The following is a 23394-nucleotide window of genomic DNA, read 5'->3' as shown; positions in this document are numbered from 1 at the left end:
GCTTTTCCTGTCACAGTCAGGAAAACCTCTTTCAGTACCGTTGCCAAGTTTCCTCTTCCCGTGTATTTTGGGAAACTATGTTGCTTTCTCTCCCCAGGGAGGGAGGCTCATGGTCATCACTGTGAGGAGACATGACTCAACTGTCCCTGGTGGCGGCTCCCAGCTGCCTCCCTATTTCTTGGGGGCTGGGGGTGTATATATCCTTAGGGGGAAGAGGCCCACAGTGGCAGGGTCTGGTAGTGACTTTCAGCTATGTCCTTCCCCAGGGCTCTCCTGTATGACCAAGAGGATTTTCTCAATGTTGTCTGTTCAGTATCCTGAAGTCTGACAGGGAGGGGGGGTCCAGGGTATTGGCCCTCCATAGTATGGTGTTGGAAATTAAATCTGAACTTAGCAGTTAGCTTGACCAGGACTGTGAGTGTGGATACCGGGCAGATGGTGAGGTCAATTGTTTCAAGTGACGGCTTCTTAGGCGCTGGCCCAGTACAGTGCCCTTGCGTAGCGGTTGCAGACCTTCTTCTGCAAAGGGGAAAGTCCAGATGCACTTGGCACCATCACTAGCCAAGCAGGGCAGGGGTGTGAGTTGCAGGCGGAGAATCTGTTTCCCCTGCAGCGCTTCCTTGTGCGGCAGCGCTGATTTTGAAGAGGGACGGAACCATGCTACCAGGATGATGTAGCTGCTGGCTTCCCCAAGAGGCCACCCGGGATGCGGATGAGGTGTTACCTGAGGGCTCGCTCGATGGCTATTTGCCAGGGAGGCATCCCGTTACCAAAGCATCTCGTGGTCTACACAGCCCCGAGGCGGGCCGGAATTGCGATTTCCCGGCGTTTTCCGCCCGCCTTCCCCTCTCTCCGGCAGGGCAGATGCGCGGGGCGGCGGGGCCGCCGTGGCTATCTCGGCGGCTCTGGGTCATGAGGGGGCAGGCGGCTGGAGAGCGATTAGGTCCGCGAGTTTCTTGCGAGAGGGCGAGAGAGCAGGCGCACGGCCTGGGAAGGCTGGGGGCAGGTCTCCCTCTTGGTGGTCTTTGAGGCCAACCCTGCGCGCCTCGCTGCCGCCCCCGGAGAGCGCCGTGTAGTCTCCCAGCCGGCGGCCCAGAGCTCAGCGCGAGTGACCTGTCCGGCCAGGCACCCGCCCGCCACCAAACCGCCAACTCCAACCGCCACTTTCAAAACCAGCTCTGGACAGTGCCTCCCCCACCCCCCTCGCTTTTTCCGTTGAGTGTCTCCCGTTGGCTGGAGTACAGCGGCTAGTTGGAGCTCTGATTGGTCCAGATGACTGCCACTCAGGGCTGTGGGGTCGTTTTGAGGTGGGGCATGGTTTCGCTCGCGGCTGAAACCTCTTTGAAACGCTTGTTTGTGGGTATTTTAAATCGGGCGTCTCGCACCTCTGTCACCCACTCATTGGCTGAACGATCAGGCACGCGGCTCTTTCATTGGAGCATCTATCCTGTCAAACATATCTCATCCTGAGGGCGGGCCTAGGAGAGCTGGGGGGAGAAGGGGTGTGGCTTGAACGTGGGTGGGATTTAGGCGGCAAGGTGGGAGGGAGTGGGCGTGGCTAGATCAGAGGCGTGGCCAGAGGGGGCTGGACGGAGGCGTGGCCTTTGGCGGGGTGGGCGGGGCCGGGCAGAGGGAGCCGCGCTGAGATTGCCCTTGTCTCTAGAGCTCGAAGCGGCGGGTAGTGGAGCGGGGTTTCCGTGAACCAAGGCACGCGAGCGCGGCTGGCAGCCTCCTCCGCGCCCAGCTCCAGAGCCCGGCACCACTGCACTGGGGGGATCTGCCCAGCGCCGGAGGAGGAGGGAGCCGCCTCACGCCCCCCGCCCCCGCGACCCCGGTCCTCCTCCTCACCCCACTGGATACAGCGAGGCAGAGGAAGACACTGCGGCGGAGGCTCCTGCTGGGGACAGAAGCGCCCGGAGAGAGGCGGCGTAGGCTGCGGGAAGCTCTGCCTGGCGCCCACCCAGCCCGAGGGAAGCCCCCAGGATGCGGCTGAGACCCAGCGCCCTTCTGCGCTTCTACAGCCTCTGCGGGCTCCTCATACAAGGTACCGCCCCCAGCTCCGTCCCGGGGACCCCGCCGCGGGGGTGGAGGCAGCCAGGGGGGACCCCCCGCCTCCGCCCTGGTCCTGCGCCCCCTCCGCCGCTCCTGACCCCCAGCCTCCCGCACTCACTCGTGCCGCGCTGTAGGGATGCGAAGCGCCTCACGAGCCTTAATCCGCCTTCCCCCCCTTCCCCACCAGCCCTTCAACTCCCTGTAACCTTCCCTCTCGGCCCCCCCCTCGCCCCCCGGCAAACGCGGCTCTGCAAGTGAGAGGCAGCCGCGTCCCTGCCGCGGGAGTGTGGCTCTTAGCGCTGCCTCGTTGGCATGGGCGAGAAACAGAAGAGCGAGCCCGTGCTGGGCTCATACGCAGCAGGCGAGAGGATTTTTTTAAAAAATATTAGTAAAAACGTCGAGCAAACCCAGGTTTCCGAAACCAGTGTGGCTCTTGAGGAGCTGTTTTAGCTGTGCCACGCATCCTGCAGCTACTTTCCAGACTCGGCTCTTTGGGGTGGGATTTCTTCCCCTCGCTTCCTTCCCCCTTTCGCCTTCATTGACTGGAGCCTTCCAAGTGAAATGTAACAACCGCTGTGTGACTGCAGTGGAGGGAAATCTGCAAAATACTGTTATCGTGCACATGAATAGTGAGTGAGGGGTGGGAAGAGAAACCTCTCCCAGCTCCGCAGATCTTGCCTTATTTTGGGGGAAGGCAAGAGGAATAGAAATGGCACTGGGTGGAGAAACCGGCGGAGAGAGTTGGCTCCTGCTGTTGTGGGGAGGAGGATGTGGCCGTGGTGCTGGAAGGAGAGTAACGAGGATCTCTCTCTCCGGCTGCAGGGTGGGGGAATCTGGGTTTGGGCTGGTCACTCCCTCCCCCTCTCTCCAGCTGATTGAAGACGAGAAGTTGCCAGATACCCGAGTGCGTGTGGGTGAAGGAATCCTGAAGTCCCCTCCCACCCCCCACCACATGCATCCCGGCGGCCTTGGCAGGATTTAAATGAGGTCAATGAGCCGTCATTCAGCAACTTCTTCGCCTGTACCTTTTCTTTAGGATGGCTGCGGGGACAGAAACATCCCTTTCTTATATATGGAGTAAGGGAGGGGAAGAACCAAATGAACTAAGTGACCTTGTGGGATTTTGTTGTTCTTCCCTCCCTTTGTCCCTGTAAAGTTTGTATTTTCAAATCTCTCTAGTGAGCATCCTTTGCGAAGTCTCCAGAGAAGGTTAAATTCCCGTCCCAGTCCCTCCTCCCCAGAAGCAGAAGTAATCTGCGGGGTGGCTGAAATAGACGCGTCTGTCTATCTCCACTATATTCAGTAACCTGCAGGCAGCACCCACTTCACCTTCTGAGGAAGTTGCATTTTGGTGGCGGTATTGAAGGGGAGGGCGATTAGATTCCTTTGGCGATTGCAAATGATGATTGTATACTCTTGATTTTCCTTACCGATCTGTATGAGTTGCCTAGTACGTCAATGCACAAAGAGCTTCTGTGGTGATGCTATAATACAAGATTTATTGGGGCATGTGCAGCAGACTGCACCTGGGGGTGGAGGCTCCTGTGTGCCTTTACGTTGCCCTGTGAATTGTCAATTCATTGCGATGGGGGGAGGGGGAGGAGGGAGGAGGAGGGAGGGAGGATGAAGGGGAAACCTGTCTGGACTGACTGTCTCTCACCAATAAAATTGGTTTTGCTGCTACCAGAGGAGGATTTGATCTTTTTCTTAAAATGCAGTCGGATGCATTCGGTGCATCACATTTTTTTAAAGCAAACAGAGATTTTTAAAGTGGTGGCTTTCACAACAGTTTAGGGAGTGTGCCAGGGAAAATGCACCATTGCAAGCAATGTTTTTTTTTTTTTTTTTTTTAAAGTGCAAGAAGAAAGGTATAATCCAATTCTACCTGACTGAAAGCAATCAAATCAGGCCTGCCCTTGTGGGAGAGGGAAGAGTTCCCTTCTTACTGCTATCTGGCTCTCTCCCACATTTATAAAATGTCTCCATGTTTTTAACCTCACAGTTGAGATATATTTGGGGGGGGGGTCACTTTTTATTCAAGTATTCATCTACCTAGCTCTTGAGTGCTGATTCAGAAGGTGTTTTTCCTGGATGTATCTTAATATGCTTAGACATATTCCAGAAATATGTTTTTCATTCCTAAGACTTGAGAAATTTACATTATCCTTTGCTGCTTGTGGGTAAGACTAGAGGAGGAAATGATTGAATTTTTACTAGTAAAAGTCTGTTTTGTACAGTGGTGGCTGAGTTTCACTGAACATTGCTTTAGTCCACCTTATGTTGGTACTTTATAAATTCTATTTGTTTAGTTTTACCATTTATTTTGGCACAGCTAGCAGGCACAGTTAAATATATTTGACATACTTATTGTTGGCAGCTCTATAGTTGTATGTAAAAGTAGCCTGTTCCTGTTGGCTTGCCTTGCTCCCCAAAGCTGTGTTAAGCGATTCAACTGATTTATTAAAGTTTCCTCCTCTTGGGCCTTAGGATATCAGTTTTTTGCTAGTTCATTAGATGAATAAAAACTTTGTTCTGTAGATTTTAAATATTTCTGACTTCTGATTGTGAGGACTTCATGTCAATGAAACTTAAGCTAATTAAGCTTAAAAGACCATGCCAGGCAGTCAAACTGATGTTTTCTTTATGGGAGTAAGGCAATGCCCAAAAAGCCAATCAGGGACTTCACTTTCAAAAGTAGTCCTGGGTACTGTGAAATAGGAAAGATGAGAACATATAATAGTTTTTCAGCTAGTGCATGGAATAACAACATTAATAGCAAGCACTCCATTAATTTTTTTGATTGTTCTTTTCTGAAAGTCCGCTAATAACTGCTTACTGTGGGAGGGTAGAAATGGTGGTGGGAGAGGGAGTAATATGCTGAGGTTAGAAGCAGTTTGTCAGATGAGTTCAGATGAAGGTTTCTAACCATTAGAGGAATGAAGTTCTGGAACAGCCATCCAAGGGGAGCAGTTGGAGCAAAAGACATATCTGGCTTCAAGACTAAGCTTGATAAGTTTATGAAGGGGATGGTAGATGGAGATAGCCTAATTTTGGCAATTAATTGATCTTGACTATTAGTGGTAAATATGCCCAATGGCCTCTGATGGGATGTTAGATGGGGTGGGATCCAAGTTACTACAGATAATTTGTTCCTGAGTGTCTTGCCCACGTGCTCAGGGTTTAGCTGATCGCCATATTTGGGACGAGGAAGGAATTTTCCTCAAGGGCAGATTGGCAGAGGCCCTGGGGGTTTTTCACCTTCCTCTGCAGTGTAGGGCACGGGTCACTTGCTGGAGGATTAAACCATGATTTGAGGACTTCAGTAGCTCAAACATAGGTTAGGGGTTTGATACAGGAGTGAGCGAGTGAGATTCTGTGGCCTGTGTTGTGCAGGAGGTCAGACTAGACTATCATATTGGTCCCATCTGACCTTAAAGTCTATGATTCAGAGATGAGAAACTTGAAGTTAGTCTGTTCTGCCCTCTCTAATGGCTGATGCAGAAACAGTAGCTTCTATAGTCTAGAAATCCTAAAAAAAAAAAAAAAAATAGCAATCATAGTAGTTATGTAGTGATTGCACTGTGCCCCAGAGGACTAAATTGTTCAGTTGGTTCACAATACTTGTCATACTCACCTACCTTTTTGCTTTAATTCGTCCACTAAATTAATTTAGTAATATTATCCCCCCCCAAATGTAAAAAGTTTCCAGTGTGCATTTAAAACAACTTGGGAGTTCAGATGATGCACCCTTTTTTATTTTACTTGACAAGCAAACAGTATATTGTAAACACTTCATGTGTGAAGCTATAATACTAAAGATGGGTTTTACTGTACTCTTCGTATAAAGACGTGGGTTAGGATTATCCCAGAATGTAGCTACTATAGCCCCCTGCTGTGTGATAATGCAAATGGCATCTAATGCCTTAATGTGCTCGGCTTCTGCGAAAACACTGGATAGCATTGTATGTGATACTGAAAAAGTACTTTCAATACATTAGTGCTAACACTGGGCAAATGTTTTCAGGGAAGTGTCTATAGACACTCGAAAACAATACTGAATTGCTGTAACTTAAATTACAGTGGATAGACTACTAACAAGCTTTTTTTTTTCTTAAGTTGTGATAATTAATACATCTTATCATTGAAACTGATAGAAAACAGGTTGCCGGTAAGAACATCTTTATCATGAACCCAGATATCTTTATTAAAAAGATACACATCAGGTCCCATATTGATTGACATAACATGATACTGTGGAAATAGTTATGCTACAATAGTTAGTTGGGTAGGTAAAAAATTTTTTAAATTCATTGCGAGTTTTTTGATGTGAAGTTACTATATAGCTGTATATTATGCATAAAGCTCATTCAGCTAAGTAAATTATGGATTACTATTGAATTAGGCAAATCTACAGTATTTAAATATATAACGTAAGGAACATTCTTACATATTTCCTTGCCACTACTATTGATCACACAAATAAAGTCATAAAATGGTTGTCTAAGCACAAGCATATTAGTTCAGCACACATTAGATTGTTTGACTTGTAGAAACTATTACAAAGTCTGTTTTGGCGCACAGAGAAACAAGGTAACAGATTATGGGTTTTTGTTTGTTTGATGATGATTCTTTGTCAGCTCGTGTGTGAAGTATTTAGATCAATAAACATGATGTAGAGCTTTTTTATGAATCTGAGTAGTTTAACCGAAGTTTCATTGGCTTTTAAGCGGTACACACTGATGCTTCATATGTATGTGTAAAATACTCTTAGACCACATCTCATGAAGTTAAATATAATCAGTATTACTGAATAATTGCAGAATATGACTAAGTACTTAATTGGGGAAAATACACTGATTGTATCTTGGTGAGTAAGGATTCCTGGATTAGGTGCTCAAGAAAGAGTTCTGTGACTTACACCTTGTTAAAATTCTTGCTCATTATCTTTTATTCTAAAAAAACCTTAAGCCGTTATCAAGTTCTTAATGTCACTTTAACATTGTATAACAATATACAATTGCTATTTTCCTGTCTAACACCACATTAAATAGTCGACCCTCTTTTTCAGCTTGTCATAAAGCAAGTGTCCTCACAGTGCAGGAAGCCTTGATAAAGAGACACTGGCTCTACATTGTAACATACTAATAGTTCTTGAATTGAAGTAGGTTGACTTTTTTTTTTTTTTTTTCAATGAGGGGGGTTTGAGGGTTTTTTGGCATGTACAAAATGGAGAACTTAAGTCTGTTAGTTTCCCTTTCAGCTTTTGCTTTTTTGCCATTACAATGTTTGCATTTTTAATTCTTACCTGATATTGGATTAAATTCACTGCTGTCAAAGGGATAGGCAACAGCCTTTACTTTGGTAGTTGCATTTGTTTGTTCAAGAGATATGTAGTAATATTAAAGATAAATTCAGTGTGTTCTGAGTTTTTTTTAAATGTTTCTGCATTTGAAATGCAAAAACAAGTTATTTTTATGCACAGTTGCTGGAAACCTTCTGAGCGATGTCAGCTAGTGGCTAATAGAATAGCTATATAGCTAAGAATGTGACGGCCTACTTTCTAACAGAACAGCTTAGGCCCTCTTTAAGACTATAGAAGTAACTATAACATAGTTCTAATACATAAGAGTTCTAATACAAATCTTAAAAACCTGACTTCTTAATGGTTTGCAATTCAGAACAATTTTTAGTCTTAGTTGAAATGAGACTAAAGTCTGGTTATAAGATACAGTCAAACATCGCAATAACGCGCCCCGCCATAATGCGAAATTGCATATAACGCGATCATAAGTTGGCTCTCCTTTAAGGCCTAATACCAGTGGTCCCCAACGCCATGGCGCCCGATGGGACATTGATGTGCCCCCGCGTAGTGCGCAGCAGGGGAGAGAAGCTGCAGCCTCTCATCTGCTGGGGAGAGAGAACTCTGAGGCTGCGGGCGCTGGTGCTCTCTGTCCCCGACAAGTGCAGGGCCGCAGCTTCTCTCCGGCTTCAAGAGAAACTGCGGCCCTGCTCCTGCCAGGGACAGAGAACTCCGAGGCTGTGGGTGCTGGGGCTCTCTGTCCCCGGCAGGCGCGGGGCCGCAGCTCCTCTTGAAGCCGGAGAGAAGTCGCAGCCCCGCGGCTGCCGGGGACAGAGAGCACTGGTGCCCGCAGCCTCGGAGTTCTCTGTCCCCAGCAGGCACGGGGCTGCGGCTTCTCTCCTCTGCTGGGCACTAGAGACACTAGGTGGCACACATCAATGCACCGGGTTGGGGACCACTGACTTAAACTGACTGCTTGAAACCCCGCTATACCGTGACCCCGCATTTAACGTGATGGAATTTTTTGGACCCCAAACATCATGTTATAGTGGGGTTTCACTAGTCATTCTAAGTAGTACAAAGAGCCTGAGAAAGCTGGAGTATAGTGCCACCAACCTGTCTTGCAGGCATAATTAAAAAAAAAAAATCCAAACCAGTGCAGGTTGGAGATACATGGCACTATGTTATGTAACATTGAAATAAATAAACTGCATAAACTTGCAGGACTTCAGTGTACACATTCCTTGTCCTTGAGAGGGTTTTACTGTACGCCTAAAAGTACATAATTTTTTTTAAATTCCATGTCTCTATAGAATATGCATTTTAAAATCATGGAATAGCCATACAAAGGTTCTTGATATCCTTTTTTGTCTACTTTAATGTTTCTTAGCCTATTTTAACATAAATAGATTGTTCTATATAGTCTGAATATATATAGTCTTCATTTTAATCTGCAGTAGGCCAAGTGCAGGTCTCGACGAAATTAAATTTGACCTAAGTTATTCATATATCTGGAGTCAACTTAGCTTAGGTTAACTTATTGCGGTATCTATACCATGCTGGGTTTCTCCCGTCAACTTACCTTATGCTTCTCGTTCCGGTGGAGTACCATATTGATGGCAGAGCAGCTGGCGGTCGATTTAGCATGTCTTCACTACATCTGCTAAGACCCCCACTGGATCAGTCGCTGAAACATGGTAATTTTAGACACACCCTTAGAGTAGGGCAGTACTGAGATGAAGTGCTCTAATGGGAATTGGTTTATTTGGAGAAATATGCAGGGGTGGGGGGGGAGAGTATGAAGTTTAGTAATTAACAGATTGGTAATGAAGATGACATGAAACAGAAGCCTAGCCTGTTCAGGAAATCAGTTACATTATCTCTTGCAGTTCCTAGTGTCTCCAGTGTTTAAAATATAATCTTTCGATCTTCTTCTTAAATAAGATGGAGAATCCAAGATCCAGAATTAACATGAAACTTCTTACAGTAGGCTGTAATGACTATGGCCCCATCTACACGACGTGTGAAATTCGATTTTAGATACGCAATTTCAGCTACGGGAATAGCGTAGCTGAAATCGAATATCTAAAATCGAGTTACTCACCCGTCTTCACCGCGCCGAATCGATGTGCGCGGCTCGCAAAGTCGAATCCGGAACTCCGTTTGTTTTGGTGGAGTTCCGGAATCGATGTAAGCGTGCTCTGGGTTCGATATATCCCCGTCTAGACGAGACGCGATATATCGAACCCAGAGCTTTCGATTTTAACGCGCCGAAATGGCGCGTCGTATAGACGTGGCCTATGTTAAACTGAGGTGAACCTCTAACAACCTAGCTCTGAAAACTCCTGTTTGTTTTTCTGCTGTTCGTACCCACAATTCTCCCACCCCAAAATCTCATGCCATCCTTCATATTGGGGCACAGGGAACTTGATAATATTGTTTCTGGTCCAAAGATGTGTTCTGCATCTCACTGAAGAGGGTAACTGAGAGGAGATGTACTTTCTTTTCCTCTAGCCAGGTAGCAAATATTGCTTTCATATGATCTCAAACCCTTGCTGGTTTAAGAACCAGTAATCAGAAGGCCAGGAAGCAGTCATGGCTTTCACACTCTAAAAAGAAACACATCACTGCTAATATAACTTTACTTGAGCATGAGAGATAATTTTTCCAGTCCTGAAGGTTGAGTTTTAGATGTAATTTTTTCCCCGCTTCCCCTAAACTACTGAGGAGTGTTAAACTGTTCCTGGGTTTCTTTCCAGTGGTGGCTATGCTTCAGTGTCAGAAGAAATGATCCCTATGCAAAGTTTGTATAGCAGTGTGGATTTGTAAAGTGGTTTCAGATACGAAAAGTACCATAAGCAAAACTTGTAGCTGTGTACAGCAGTGTCTTAATCTTGTTTACCATAGTTGAGCTTGTTTTACTTAATTCTTCATACCCTGCCACTAATTCATACTGTCAAATAGGCTCTGAAATATAATGTATATGGCCTTATGCTGGTTAATAGTCCTCTCTACATCCTTGAAAGAGTAGTACAAATAGGAATTCCCTTTGCTCTTGTGCATTTATACTCACTGTAAATTGGCAGACTGCAGTTGATATGACCCGTCAAAATTATCAAGTATTTAAGGAGTTTTTGTTGTCAGTTTGACTTTAGTTACAGGAAATGGTGGAGGGGGCAGAAAATATATAACAATTTAAGGCTATTCACTTTGTTTATTTTGAGTTCTCAAGCAGCATTTTTCTTTGCTTATCTCAATTGTCTATTAACAGCAAAAATACTCAGTCATTTTGTGTGTATGGTGTAATTGATTATCAGCGTTTAAGGACAAATGTAATCCTTAATGATAAGCAGTTCAGTGGCTTATGATGGGTGTTTCTCCCCTTTTTTGGGGGGAGGGGAAGGCGGAGGAAGGCCAAGAAAAAATGAGGCCAGATTCCTGTGACAAAGTGTAAATATCTAGGTTAAATCTGAAATATAGCTAAATATTATGCTTATTGAATAAATGTTTATAGTAATTTCTTTTGCTAATCTTAATTAAAATGAAAGCTGACTATACAAAACAACTGATCAATGTCTACATAAAATAATCTTGATTATGGATATCAGTGTGCGTTCATAATGCATTACACTATGCATTTCCATCTTTCTTCACTTTGCAGAAATGTCGAGCAACAAACCAGCACAGACAGTTCTTTGATCCAGCTGTGCTGGCAGGCCTTAACTCTACCTCTGCTTAGCGAAGCTCTACCCAGACGGCTCCAAAAAATTTGGCCAATTGACAGTTCTGAGGAAAATTTAAGGCCAAATCACTTCACAGTAGCAGTTACAGTAGACACTTTGGGATAAATATCTGAACAAATGGAAAATACCACACTGACCTACATGTGCTGGATTATCTGTAACTTGACCTGCTTTCATTCCTACCATGCTAAAAAGAAGGGGGCTGCTCTGATTAGATCCTAACAAGGGGAAAAAACAGCTAGTTGAAGCAGAAGCCATTAGTTTTCAGAATTATGTAGGATTTATGAGCACTATCCTCTTTATTCCAGAACAACTCCAGCTGTGTAAGTTTGACAGTTCAATTTTGTAATTGTTTGACCATTTGGATTATCAATTGAACACTGATGTGTAATAGAAATAGCACAGATGAATATTGAAAAACCCAAGAGAAACTGTGATCAACAAAATATTACTAACAAGGGGAAGTTCAAAAGCATTAGTTTAAGTTGGATCTTTGTAGTAGTTAAAACTAGGTTATTCAGAATCCTTTGCACCACTATTTCTAGTGTCCCCTGCCATGATCGTTTTCTCTCTTACCCTCCATATTAGCATTAAATATATTAGTCAAAAGCATGTTATAAATTTGCCTGCTCTTATCTTCCTGTCCAAAATATGCAGATTGTAATCTATGGTAGCCTGTTTTTATTTTTATATACGTTAAAAAAAAAAAAAAAAAAAGCTGAGCTTTTAGTTGCAGGAGTCAGATAAATAGCTGCATGGCTTCCCTGCTGCTTGGTGCATCTATGATACACTTTCTGACATGAATCCACTAGTAGAGGAGGAAGAGAAATCACTGGCTTTTCTACCTTCTAAAGAAGTAAATATACTGTTCAGTTGTGTCTACCACTGTCTTGAATCATATCGTGACAGGGTCAGCTGTGCTGGAAAAACTTACTTTTATGGTTCAAAATATAAAGAGATAAATACAGTACTGCATCTGTTAGCAAACTGAGAAACATTAAAGGCACTGACTAGAGAGATTCACTGTGAACAGTTTACTAATCAAGGATTAAACACTATCTCTAAATCTGCAACAAAGGCTGTAAAAAGACTATAATTTACACTGGTTCTTCCCTCAGCTTGGGCCTTTCGTTAGCATCTAAAATCATTGCAACTAGAAATTAAAGAAATTCTATCTTTAGGATGATTTGGGAATGTTCAGCATTCAGATGTTACTACAGTAGTTGACTAAAAATGGAACTGAAAGTGTACTAGAATAAGCGTAGCATTCCAGTTCCCCTCTGAAAGCTTTAAAAAATCTTGTTAAATACACAGATAAAATGTAGGCATAGCTAATAATTAGGGCTGTCAAGCAATTAAAAATAATCTTGATTAAGCATGCGATAAAACAATAATAGAATAACATTTATTGAAATATTTTTGGATGTTTCTACATTTTCAAATATATGGATTTCAATTACAACACCGAATACAAAGTGTAGAGTGAGCACTTTATATTTTTGATTACAAATATTTGCACTGTAAAAAAACAAAAAAATGTAGGAACACATAGTAAGTACTGTAGTGCAATCTCTTTATCATGAAAATACAACTGACTAATGGGGATTTTTTGTTACATAACTGCATTCAAACAAATCAATGAAAAACTTCAGAGCCTGCAAGTCTACTCAGTCCTATTTCTTGTACAGCCAGTCGCTCAGACAAACAAGTTTGTTTACATTTGCAGGAGATAATGCTGCCTGCTTCTTGTTCAAAATGTCACCTGAAAGTAAGAATAGGCATTCGCATGACACTGTTGCAGCCAGCACTGCAAGATATTTACATGCCAGATGTGCTGAAGATTCATATGTCCCTCCAAGCATCATCCACCATTTCAGAGGACATGCTTCCATGCTGATGCTCATTTTAAAAAAAGTGTTCATTAAATGTGTGACCAAACTCCTTGAGGGAGAATTGTATGTCTCTGGCTCTGTTTTACCCATATTCTGCAATATATTTCATGTTATAGTAGTCTCAGATGACTCAACACATGTTTTTCATTCTATGAACACTTTCACAGCAGATTTGACAAAATGCAAAGCAGGTACTAATGTGAGATTTCTAAAGATAGCTACAGCACTCAATCCAAGGTTTAAGAATCTGAAGTGCCTTCCAAAATCTGAGAGGGATGAGGTGTGGAGCATGCTTTCAGAAGTCTGAAAAGAGCAATGCTCTGATGGAGAAACTATAGAATCTGAACCACCAAAAAAGAAAATCACCCTTCTGCTGGTGGCATATGACTCAGATTATGAAAATGAACATGTATTGGTCTGCATCGTTTTGGATAGTTATTGAACAGAACAGAACCTATCATCAGCATGGATGCATGTCCTCTGAGTGATTGACTGTACAAGAAATAGGACTGAATGGACTCTTAGGCTCTAAAGTTTTTGCTTTGATTTGTTTGAGTGCAGTTATGTAACAAACAAATCCCCATTAGTCAGCTGCATTTTCATGATAGAGATTGCACTACAGTAATTGTATGAGGTGAACTGAAAAAATACTATTTCTTACCATTTGTATAGGGCAAATAATATAAAGTGAGCAGTCTATACTTTGATTTCAATTACAATATAATACAATATATTTGTAAATGTAGAAAAAAATCCAAAATAGTTAATAAATTTCAAATGGTATTCTATCGATTTTAAAACTGCAGTTAAGTCAAAGAAAGCTGATTGCGTGAGTTAACTGCAATTAATTGACCTCCATAATAATAATGTAACAAATATGCTGGCCTGGTGGCAGCTGCTTCACTGAATTTTATGGACCAGCAAGGGCTGGGAACAATGCTGAACAGTCTATGACCTCCGTTCCTGTGAATTTCAGAGCACTTCATCTCAACTCTCCAACTAAATGATACCTCCAGGATCAAAATGGAGTGGCTTTCCCCTTCAGTCCAAACAAGAAAGTAGCATCAAGGTGAGATCTTGAACATGTAATATACGAAAATCCATTTTCCCCCACAACTTGCATAATAATGTGGAGAACCACTAGCAGACAACCTATTTTGGTTGATCTTAAAATTAGAAGAAGGGGTCTGCTTTGATACTTCTCCCCTGCTTCCATTGAGTATAAGTGGAACCCCCCACTACTATATCTTTGTAGGCTACACACTCACTTTATTCTTTTAACTAATAAAATTAAAGCCTGGAATCTGACACCTGACTCAAATCTTAATTTGTTAAGTCAGAAATGACATACCAAACTTATTATAAAAGGAAATGAGAACTAGTACAATCTGCAATAATTTTACCATTGTTCAAATTTAAATTAACTTATACAAATTGTAGGCCAACAACTGCCCAAGAGGTGTCAACATCAAGGTTTTCTATGTTATATGACATATCTTCACACTGGTATAGGGTGTTAGATTTAAATCAGTGACTCAAAATCACTGATTTAATTATTTAAATAAGGAAACCTTGATTTAAATGATCATTTTTCATTTTTATTTGTAATTTATCTAAAAATTTTTGATTCTCAGCGGTTCGTAGCCATTAAAAAAACTTGTGTAAAGTCTATATTTATTTGCCAAACTTGGTGCTGCTTATGCTAATATGTATGATTCACCATAACTAGCTATTCACTATTTAAGCAATTATATTTAAGCAGATTCTTAATAAAAATGTAAAAATTAATATAAAACGGTGAATACATTTATTTGACTTTTAATTCATGATTTGTGCCAAGCTCGAGTAGGACAGAAATTCAGATTCAAGTAAATGCAGAATTGTATGTTTAATATGCTAGAAACAACTTTTTTCCAAAGTTATCAAAACATGCTTTGCATATGAAAGGAATCATTCACTCTAGATAGTGAATTGGACTCAGTGACTGAAATTTATGTTCTGTAGGAGTTCAGAAGCAGTAGATCTTACCTTCTCATATCTAATTTTTATTTGTAGCTTGGAAGAGGAAAGAAAGTCTTCCTGCTCTTAGAACTCCTGTTTAGTATCTCAGCTTTGAATTAACTAGTCATTTGAATGGAACTAGTTGAAAAAACTGAAGAGAAGATTTTTCTCTGCACCTGCAGAAGAGGCTACTGCTGTCAAAAGCTGGTTAAGCACTTCAACAAACTCCAGTGACCCCAAATAAAACTGGGTGCTCAGCATAGCCCGAGGCATCATGAGATCTTGCTGTGACCATTGAAAAATAGGCTTTGGGGTGCTAATAAAATAATCTATCACCCCATTACTATCCTTCCTGAGGTACCAGTCTCCAGGGTAGTCTAGGAAACACTTGGAGGACATGGATATGACATTCCAATAAAGTGATTGGCACAGGCAGTGTTCTTTTCAAAACAAAACATCTCTCTTTAGTTTAACTAATAATCTCTACTACAATCTAATCCAAAACCATGAATTAGATATGTCCCTTGTTGCAAGTTAAGGAGCATTCATACAGTAAAAGCTATTTTATCCAGCACTTCACCAACCAGAAAGCTCTATAAACCAGCATTTCTGATTTTCATTGAACTCTGGTTTATAGTCTGGTTGGCATGAGGTCAGCAGAGGGTTGGGACATAGGAGGAGGTGTGGAACACAGGCCCTGGTGCGGGGGAGAGATTGGGCATGGGAGGCGGGGGAGGGGGNCAGCACGCTCAGGGGAGGAGGCTGAGGGGAGGCGGGGGAGGGGGGGGCTTGGGGCACAGGATGTGTGGGGTGCTGGATCCAGGGGGCATTCACCTCAGTCAGCAGCCTGTCCCAGCTGCTCTTAAGCAGGTGCGCAGCAGATGGGTCTGCACACTGCTGCTGTCCCTCCCCAAACACTAGCTCCACAACTCCCATTTGGCTGGGAATCATGGTTAATGCGAACTGTGGGGATAGCACTTGCAAGCAGAGGCAGCGTGCAGGACCACCTGCCACACCTCCACCTAGAAGCAGCCGGGACAGATCACAGCTTGTGGGGAGCTGCCTGAGGTGAGTGTCCCCAGGATCTGGCACCCCACACACCCTCCCGTGCCCAACATGCAGCCCCATGCCCTCTCCCAACCCCCCTCTCTCATAGTTAACTGGCATTTTTCATTTACCAGCACCCCCCATTCCCCCAGCATGATGTTACTGTAGCATATTTTGAGTGATTCTAAATGATGCATTCTGCCACAGATGGCCAGTCTGTGACAGATTGCTGACAGATTTTAACTTAAATATAAGTTTATTTATTTATTTACTTCGGAAATTACTATTAACACACACCTCAAGCATAAACATACTAATACTATCCCACACTATAATTATACTATACTATAATTTAAAATGAGTAGGCTTACCTTATTTTTGATTCTGCTGTATTTTCTGTTGGTGCTGGCTGGTTGCTTGCTTGCTGCTGCTCTGGTCAGTCATCTTGGTTCCATGGCAGGTCTCTTCACCACTCTCTCTCTCTCTCTCTTTCTCTCCCTCCCATTCCTCTCCCAGGAGCAATTCTTGCTGGCTCCCAACTGATTTACTGCCTATTACCACCCTGCCTTTTATACTGTCTTGGGCATGCCCCCAACATGTTCATGCAACCTTTGAACCACCAGAAGGGAGGTGAGGGACATGATCGAGTTTGTTTCCCCTCACCAACTCAAATGCACATATCCCCTATTGCTCCTAAACCAACCAGTTGTCCATCCTGTTTAGGAAGATGGGCATTGGGCTGGCTACTTTTGTAGCCAGCAAAGTCTCCCCTTGACTTTTGTAGGACAAAATCAGGCCAAGTCGGAAGGAATAAGGTTGAAGGGATAAAATATTTAAGCTGCTCAGCCACTGCAAAGCACAAAGTTAAATTAAAAAGCATTTTTGGCATAAATTTTATCACAATATATTGTGTTCAATATTTGATCTCCTGGACTAAAATTTGATAAAATCTTAGAGAGAATGTCATATTGGTATCTTGAGAACACTAATTCAGTATGCATCTGAAACTTCTTTAAATAGAGGTAATTGTAATACCGTCTCCTGAGATTATGTTAGTGTTATCTTGGTCTCAACAATATTTTCCCTTGTAGGCTTTATTAAAATAAAATAGTATTTTTGTATAGTATACTCCATGTTGTATAATATACAGCTTAATGAGAGATGTCAAGTATATTGCATTTTTTTTGACAGTGCAGCCCAAGATTTTTTTCCCCCAACAATTGATGCCTTGAACTTACACCCCTTTTGAGGGTCTGTATAGATTTAAGAAGCGGTTGCTACTGCAAGATGTAAGCCAGAGGTCAGTAACGTTTGGCACATGGCCCATCAGGGTAATCCACTGGCGGGCTGAGAGGCATTTTGTTTACGCTGACCGTCTGCAGGCATGGCACAGCACCCCTGCAGCTCCCCATGGCTGCTTAGTGAAGTTTCTGGCCAATGGGAGCTGTGGGAAGCAGCGGGCAGCACGTCGCTGCAGCCCGTGGCGTCCTACGGCTCCTATTGGCCGGGAATGGTGAACCACAAAAAGGAGCTGCAGGGGGGCTGTGCCTGCAGACGGTCATGTAAACAAAATGTCTCACAGCCCACCAGCGGATTACCCTGATGGACCGTGTGCTGAAGGTTGCTGACTCCTGGTATAAACTTTTGTAGTTGTCCTGTTTACCTATTTTTGTCTGTAAATATGAGGGGAATAATTGACATGAAAATGATTGAACTTCCATTTTCTGTGTTTTTGGTTCTCTGCTTTTTAATTATTACTCAAACCTGAAGCCTTAATCCTACTGTGAGGAGGGGAAACTGGCAATATGATCACACAATAGTAAAGAAATAGGAAGTGCATGCAGAAAAAGTTGTATTCATTGAAGTGAGTCTTTAAACTGTTCTCCTGAGGCTTTTGTGACCACCTGCTTGTTATGAACATCTAAAATAATTGTGGGACACATGTGAGAACCTAATATCTCAAGCTAATCTCCTAGGTATCCTAGTCACACTGGGAGGCAGTGAAATGTGTGATTCTTTTTATATTAAAGACAACTGCTCTAACAGTGCAACTTACAGGAAAAAAGCAAGATTCTTTGTAATAAAGATAAATGAAATCTATGCAGTCATAGGCTATATTTGCACCATACCAATTGTATCTTCAGATATAGAGTTTGACTTATTTTAATAAACATGTTCATATTTTGGTAAAGTGTTCTAAATCATCTGCTTCCAAAACACCAGGAAACCCATTATTCCAGTTTGCAGCAGAAAAGGTGGTTGATCTTTCATGTTGAATAAAATCTAGAAGTTACATAGATTTACTTTTGTAATCAAAATTGACTTATAATAAATCAATGGATAATAGACATTTGAAAACTTTTATATAGGGAACTAGGTGGTGCTGTTCTTTCATCTTTGTATCTTAACTGAATTCTTTAGAAGTGTCTCAGAACATCACTCTGCTTCTTTCTAAAGAGGAATTTAGCTATGTAACATACTTATCTGGAGCCAAATATTATGTTTACAGTAAGTACTTTCCAGTTGAATATTCAACGTGGCATTTACAAAAAAGTGTCTTAAACAACTTGGCTTATAGTTAAAATAACAGCAACAAAAACACCTGCAGTTACTTCATTTTACTTGATTTCCTAATCATAGAATGTGCTTAAGAATACCTTTCAAATTACTTACTTTTATTCAGTCTGTTCTGTCAGACTGATTTTTGTCATGCGTGATTGCTGAAAAATCACTCAAATTTTTCTGATAGCGAACTTCTGAAAAGGCTTCTTCGTTTCACTTCTAATGTTTTTGGAGCTCCTTTGATAATGCAGCTGGATTGGCACTGAGGTGAGAATTGGCTGCATCTGCATCATAGCAATGTGTTTTTAATGGAATTCACTTTACAATTTTTCCTGCCTTATCAAATTTTTGTAAGCATAGTCTCATTACAAAAAGTTTATTAGGGAGTAGATAAACTATATTCTGAGTATTCTTCCCATAGTGCCTTCAACACCATAAAGAAGAATGTGAGGCAGAAGTTTTATCTGTACTTCATGCATTTTACAGAAGAAGCAGAGAAAATCATCTGCAGATTACTCAGTTTTAAATGAACAGCCATCCTAAAATCTAAGGAAGACATGCATCACAGTACAAACCAGTACTAAATCAGCCATTCATTGCCGGTTTACATGTGCACTATCTACTTAAGAACAGTAATGTGGTACATTTAATCAAGTTCAAGCCTTTCATATTATACAGTAACTCCTCACTTAACGTCATCCCAGTTAATGTTGTTTCATTGTTACGTTGCTGATCAGTTAGGGAACATACTCGGTTAAAGTTGGTCAGTGCTCCCGTCTAACATTGTTTGGCAGCTGCCTGCTTTGTCCATTGCTTGCAGGAGGAGCAGCCCATTGCAGCTAGCTGGTGGGGGCTTGGAACCAGGGTGGACCAGCAGCTCCCTATCAGCTCCCTGCTTCCTTAAGTTCCCTGTGCAGCAGCTGCCCAACAGGCTAGCAGTTGCAGCTGTCCCTCCCCCCACTGCCATGTGCTGCTCCTGCCCTCTGCCTTGGAGCTGCTCCCCAAGACTCCTGCTTGCTGTGTGGAGGGGGGCGGGAGGAGGAGGCGAGCTAATGTCAGAGTGTCCCCCTGCTCCTGCACCCTGCTTACCCTGTCTTCCATAGAACGGGGGGGGGGACACATGACAGAGGGAGCTTCCAGGCAGCAGCAGCTGTGGTCTCAGCAAGCTGATCTAATTAACAAAACAGTGTACTTAAAGGGGAAATGTGCATTTCTCTTTCACACACACACACACACACACACACACACACACACACACACTCTCTCTCTCTCTCTCTCTGTGTCTCTGTCTACCATGCTCTCTCCCCTCCCTACGTTCTTGCTGCCTTGTAGACTGTGAGAGTTAACCCTTGAGGGCTCAGCCAACTGCTAGTTCATCCTTTAGCAGTAAGGCATTCCCTGGGAAATATCCCACCCTCTGACTCCTCCACCTCAACCAAGCTTCACAGTCATCATCACTGTGTATCAGTATTAAATTGTTTGTTTAAAACTTATACTCTCTCTCGTTTTGTGTGTGTGTGTGTATACATATGTAGAGAGAGACAGTGTGTGTCTTTTGTCTGGTAAAAAAAAAATCCCTGGAACCTAACCCCCTCATTTACATTAATTCTTATGGGGAAATTGGATTCCCTTAACATAGTTTCGCTTAAAGTCACATTTTTCAGGAACATAACTACAACATTAAGTGAGGAGTTACTGTACATATGATCACTGACTTCTCAAAGTTCAAAATAGTAATCAAAATCATCTATAACATTTCAGATGGTATCAAAGTACCTAATCAAATAATCCGTCCTTCAGTAAGCAAGTAAAACTTCAGTATTTCTGACATAACTGAGGTCTGTGCGTATGTAATCAGAACATTCAGAACTTAATTTCTGTGGCACATCTGGTTTCACATTAACATTGAAAGATTATGGTTACAAAATTTGACTTCTGAATTATCTTCTACGTCACTACTCTACATGTCTCTGCTTATAAATCATTTTAGCTTTTTTTTTTGTTGTTGTTTTTGACAGCTGCACTTTCAGAAAGTGGAGAACTGAGTTCTGATGTCTGAAAAAAACTTTTGACGTTGACTTTTTTTGTTAACCTGCACTCAGCTTCACTCTGCTAAATTTAACAAGTGGAGCTCTATTGAAGCATGTGCATGGCTCTCTTCTGTCCATGTGGCTGAATTTCTTCCAGCCTAATTGCACCAGTTTCCTATTACCTTGATGTTCCCTTAGTAGCAGCCCTTCCAAGAAACACAGGTCGCAACATTATATCCTGCTCACTAGAACTGGAGTGACATTTTCCCTGCCTTAAAGAAAACAATTAAGTGAAAAAAGTAGTAGTATAGACTGCTTGTCTATATATGATTATAAAATCATTTTTTGTTTTTGTTCAGGTTTGATCATACGTTAAACATGAATGGAATAGTACTTGCCCATGCACTCTTCAGTGAATCTGTTGTAATACTTGAAAGAGGAATGCCTGAACAGACAATTGTCCAAAAAACTATATCAAAATCATTTGTTAAATAGAATACTGCTACCAAGAATTGCGGTGTTAAGTGTTCTTGCAACATTAGTCAGAATTTTTGTCTTATCACAAGCTATACTGAACTATGGGTCTTAACAAGTAGCAAGATAACGGCATTTAAAATGTGTTGCTTCTGGCTAACACCTTGCTTTTTCTATCCCCTCTGTACTTCAGCTGGCATGTTGGCACTCACTTATGGACTTCCTGTTTTCGGGAATCCTTTTTTTTTTTTTTGTATGTGTCCAGGACCAAATTATGTACTACTGTTCTCTTGTTTTGTTCCACTATGTGTAGTCTGCATCCTCCTAAGAAAACGTGTGGCTGAAAGTACAGACAACTATTTGCTTGTTTGATTTCTTCAAATTTTTAAACGCTGTCCATGCATATTTAGTGGTGAGTGCCTATCCCAAAAACTAAAAAAAATTTTTAGCAGCCTTGTCTAGATAAGGTATCTCTGTCAGCTCACTCAAAGGGGGGAAGACGTGCTATAAAAAGTGCCCAGTAAATAAATAATGCTTCTGCTGTGCGCTCTATTTTTAAATAAAATGTTCTAGAGTGTGATCCTCAAAGTTACAAATGGAAGTTAGGTGTTCAGTTTGTCTTTCAGTGGGAATTAGAGTTGGCTATCCAAAGGTTTTGTCTCATTAGTGATGGTAAAAATATCTTCCTGTAGTATAAATATTAGTTGGATGCCAAAGTTGGTCAATCTAATTCTGTAGAAGGGAAAATTGAACTTTTTTAACATAAAAACTCAGCCCTCTGAGGCTAAACAGTGTTGGGGGGTGTAGAACTGATGTCATCTAGTTTAAACTTACTTGTGTTAATACCAAGGGAAATTTACCATTACAGGCACCAGCAGTATTGAGTATTACTCCGTGAATGTACTAAAATAACTAGTTTATTGTAGAATATATTTGTTCAAAGATTCCTGTCAAGACCTAAAACATAGAATTTACTGAAATGGGATTAATACTTTATTGAATACTGCTAATAGTAGAAAGCAATCTGGAGCTTTCTCAAATCCAGATAGTTACATTTCAGTTAAAGAAATGTAATCTAGAGTAATGGTTTGTTCAGTGATATATCTCCATAGCTAGATTCAATAATCTAAACCCTGAGGATATCACTTTATAGATTCTTTACATTGTGGTATGCAATATAAATATTTCATTTATCTGAGAAGAGAACTTTTGTTCACTCTTTGGTGTTTTTAAAGGGTATTACAGACTGTGCACTTCCGTCTCTGGATCTTTTTTTCCCCTAGTCTATTTCTTGTCTTTGTGGTATGGTGAGTTTCCTATTATATAGACATTCTAATCAGCCTTTTCAATGTCTCTTGTTTTTAATAAGGAAAGAATTGGATATAAATATGCTGTCTGTTTTGCCCCATAAGCCGAAACATGACTTCACTTACTCACAGTTCAGCTTAGTCTACTTTTTGAAGCAATTTTTATTTAATGTAGGTCTAAGAAATGTAGCAGTTATTTTCTAAACCTGTATTGTAAAAGCACAATACCCATCAAGGTCAGTCTTCCCTGGGTAGAGGGGGGTTTTCAGATTTGACTGAATCACTGCCATGAATCTTAATTAAGTTTAAACTAAATCTATTGATCCAAATCTTTCTCATGAAGTACAAAAAGAATCTTGCTTCTAAACAAGCATATATTGAACAGGCTTTAAAATGTTAAGACTGTTTGTCGTTGTTGTTTTCCGTCTGTTCCATGTATCACACTTTTGCCTCCATACCAATGTGTCCCTGCATCTGCCTCCATACCAATGTGTCCCTGCATCTCCACTCCCGTTCAGTCTCTGCCACAGTCATTCCCCCCACCACTAGCACTTCTGAACCCCAATCTGTGACTTTCACCCAGCAGCCCCATGTGCCCTGCTCTCTGCACGCACCTGCCAACCCCATGCATATCCTGTGCCTCCTCACCTAACCCTGTGAGCAAGGCATTGAGGAATGAAACCTTTTCTTCTCTCTATTAGCAACTGGTTGGTGAGTAGGCTATGTTCTGTTCTGGCAAAATAGCAGGCCTTGGTGGGCAAAATGTGTAACTCCAGTGCCTCTTCAGCAAAATGTATTTTCTGCCCAGAAAAAAATAATAGACTCATAGACTTTAAGGTCAGAAGGGACCATTATGATCATCTAGTCTGACCTGCACAACGCAGGCCATACAACCTCACCCATCCACTTCTATAACAAACCCCTAACCTATGTCTGAGTTCTTGAATCTGAGGGATGTGAAATCTGCACACGTGCAGAATTCCCCCA

The 23394-nt window shown here is 42.0% G+C and overlaps 1 protein-coding gene across 3 annotated transcripts in view; it reads left to right on the top strand.

The window, feature by feature from the left end:
- The first annotated feature begins 1653 nt into the window (after nt 1–1653).
- CADM2 (cell adhesion molecule 2) overlaps nt 1654–23394 on the top strand; it is a 1090305-nt gene continuing 1068564 nt past the window's right edge. For 2 of the 3 annotated variants that reach the window (XM_075073095.1, XM_075073090.1), the window contains exon 1: nt 1654–2044. In XM_075073095.1, the coding sequence (XP_074929196.1) occupies nt 1984–2044 (61 nt within the window). In that variant the 5' untranslated portion in view covers nt 1654–1983. The remainder of the gene's footprint in view (nt 2045–23394) is intronic. The other variant, XM_075073093.1, reaches the window with a different exon arrangement.

Source organism: Chelonoidis abingdonii, chromosome 1 (assembly GCF_003597395.2).
Source record: "Chelonoidis abingdonii isolate Lonesome George chromosome 1, CheloAbing_2.0, whole genome shotgun sequence".
NCBI classification, from domain to species: Eukaryota; Metazoa; Chordata; order Testudines; family Testudinidae; genus Chelonoidis; species Chelonoidis abingdonii.
The sequence above is the reverse complement of the archived record's forward strand: the minus strand, read 5'-3'. Positions and strand labels throughout refer to the sequence as shown.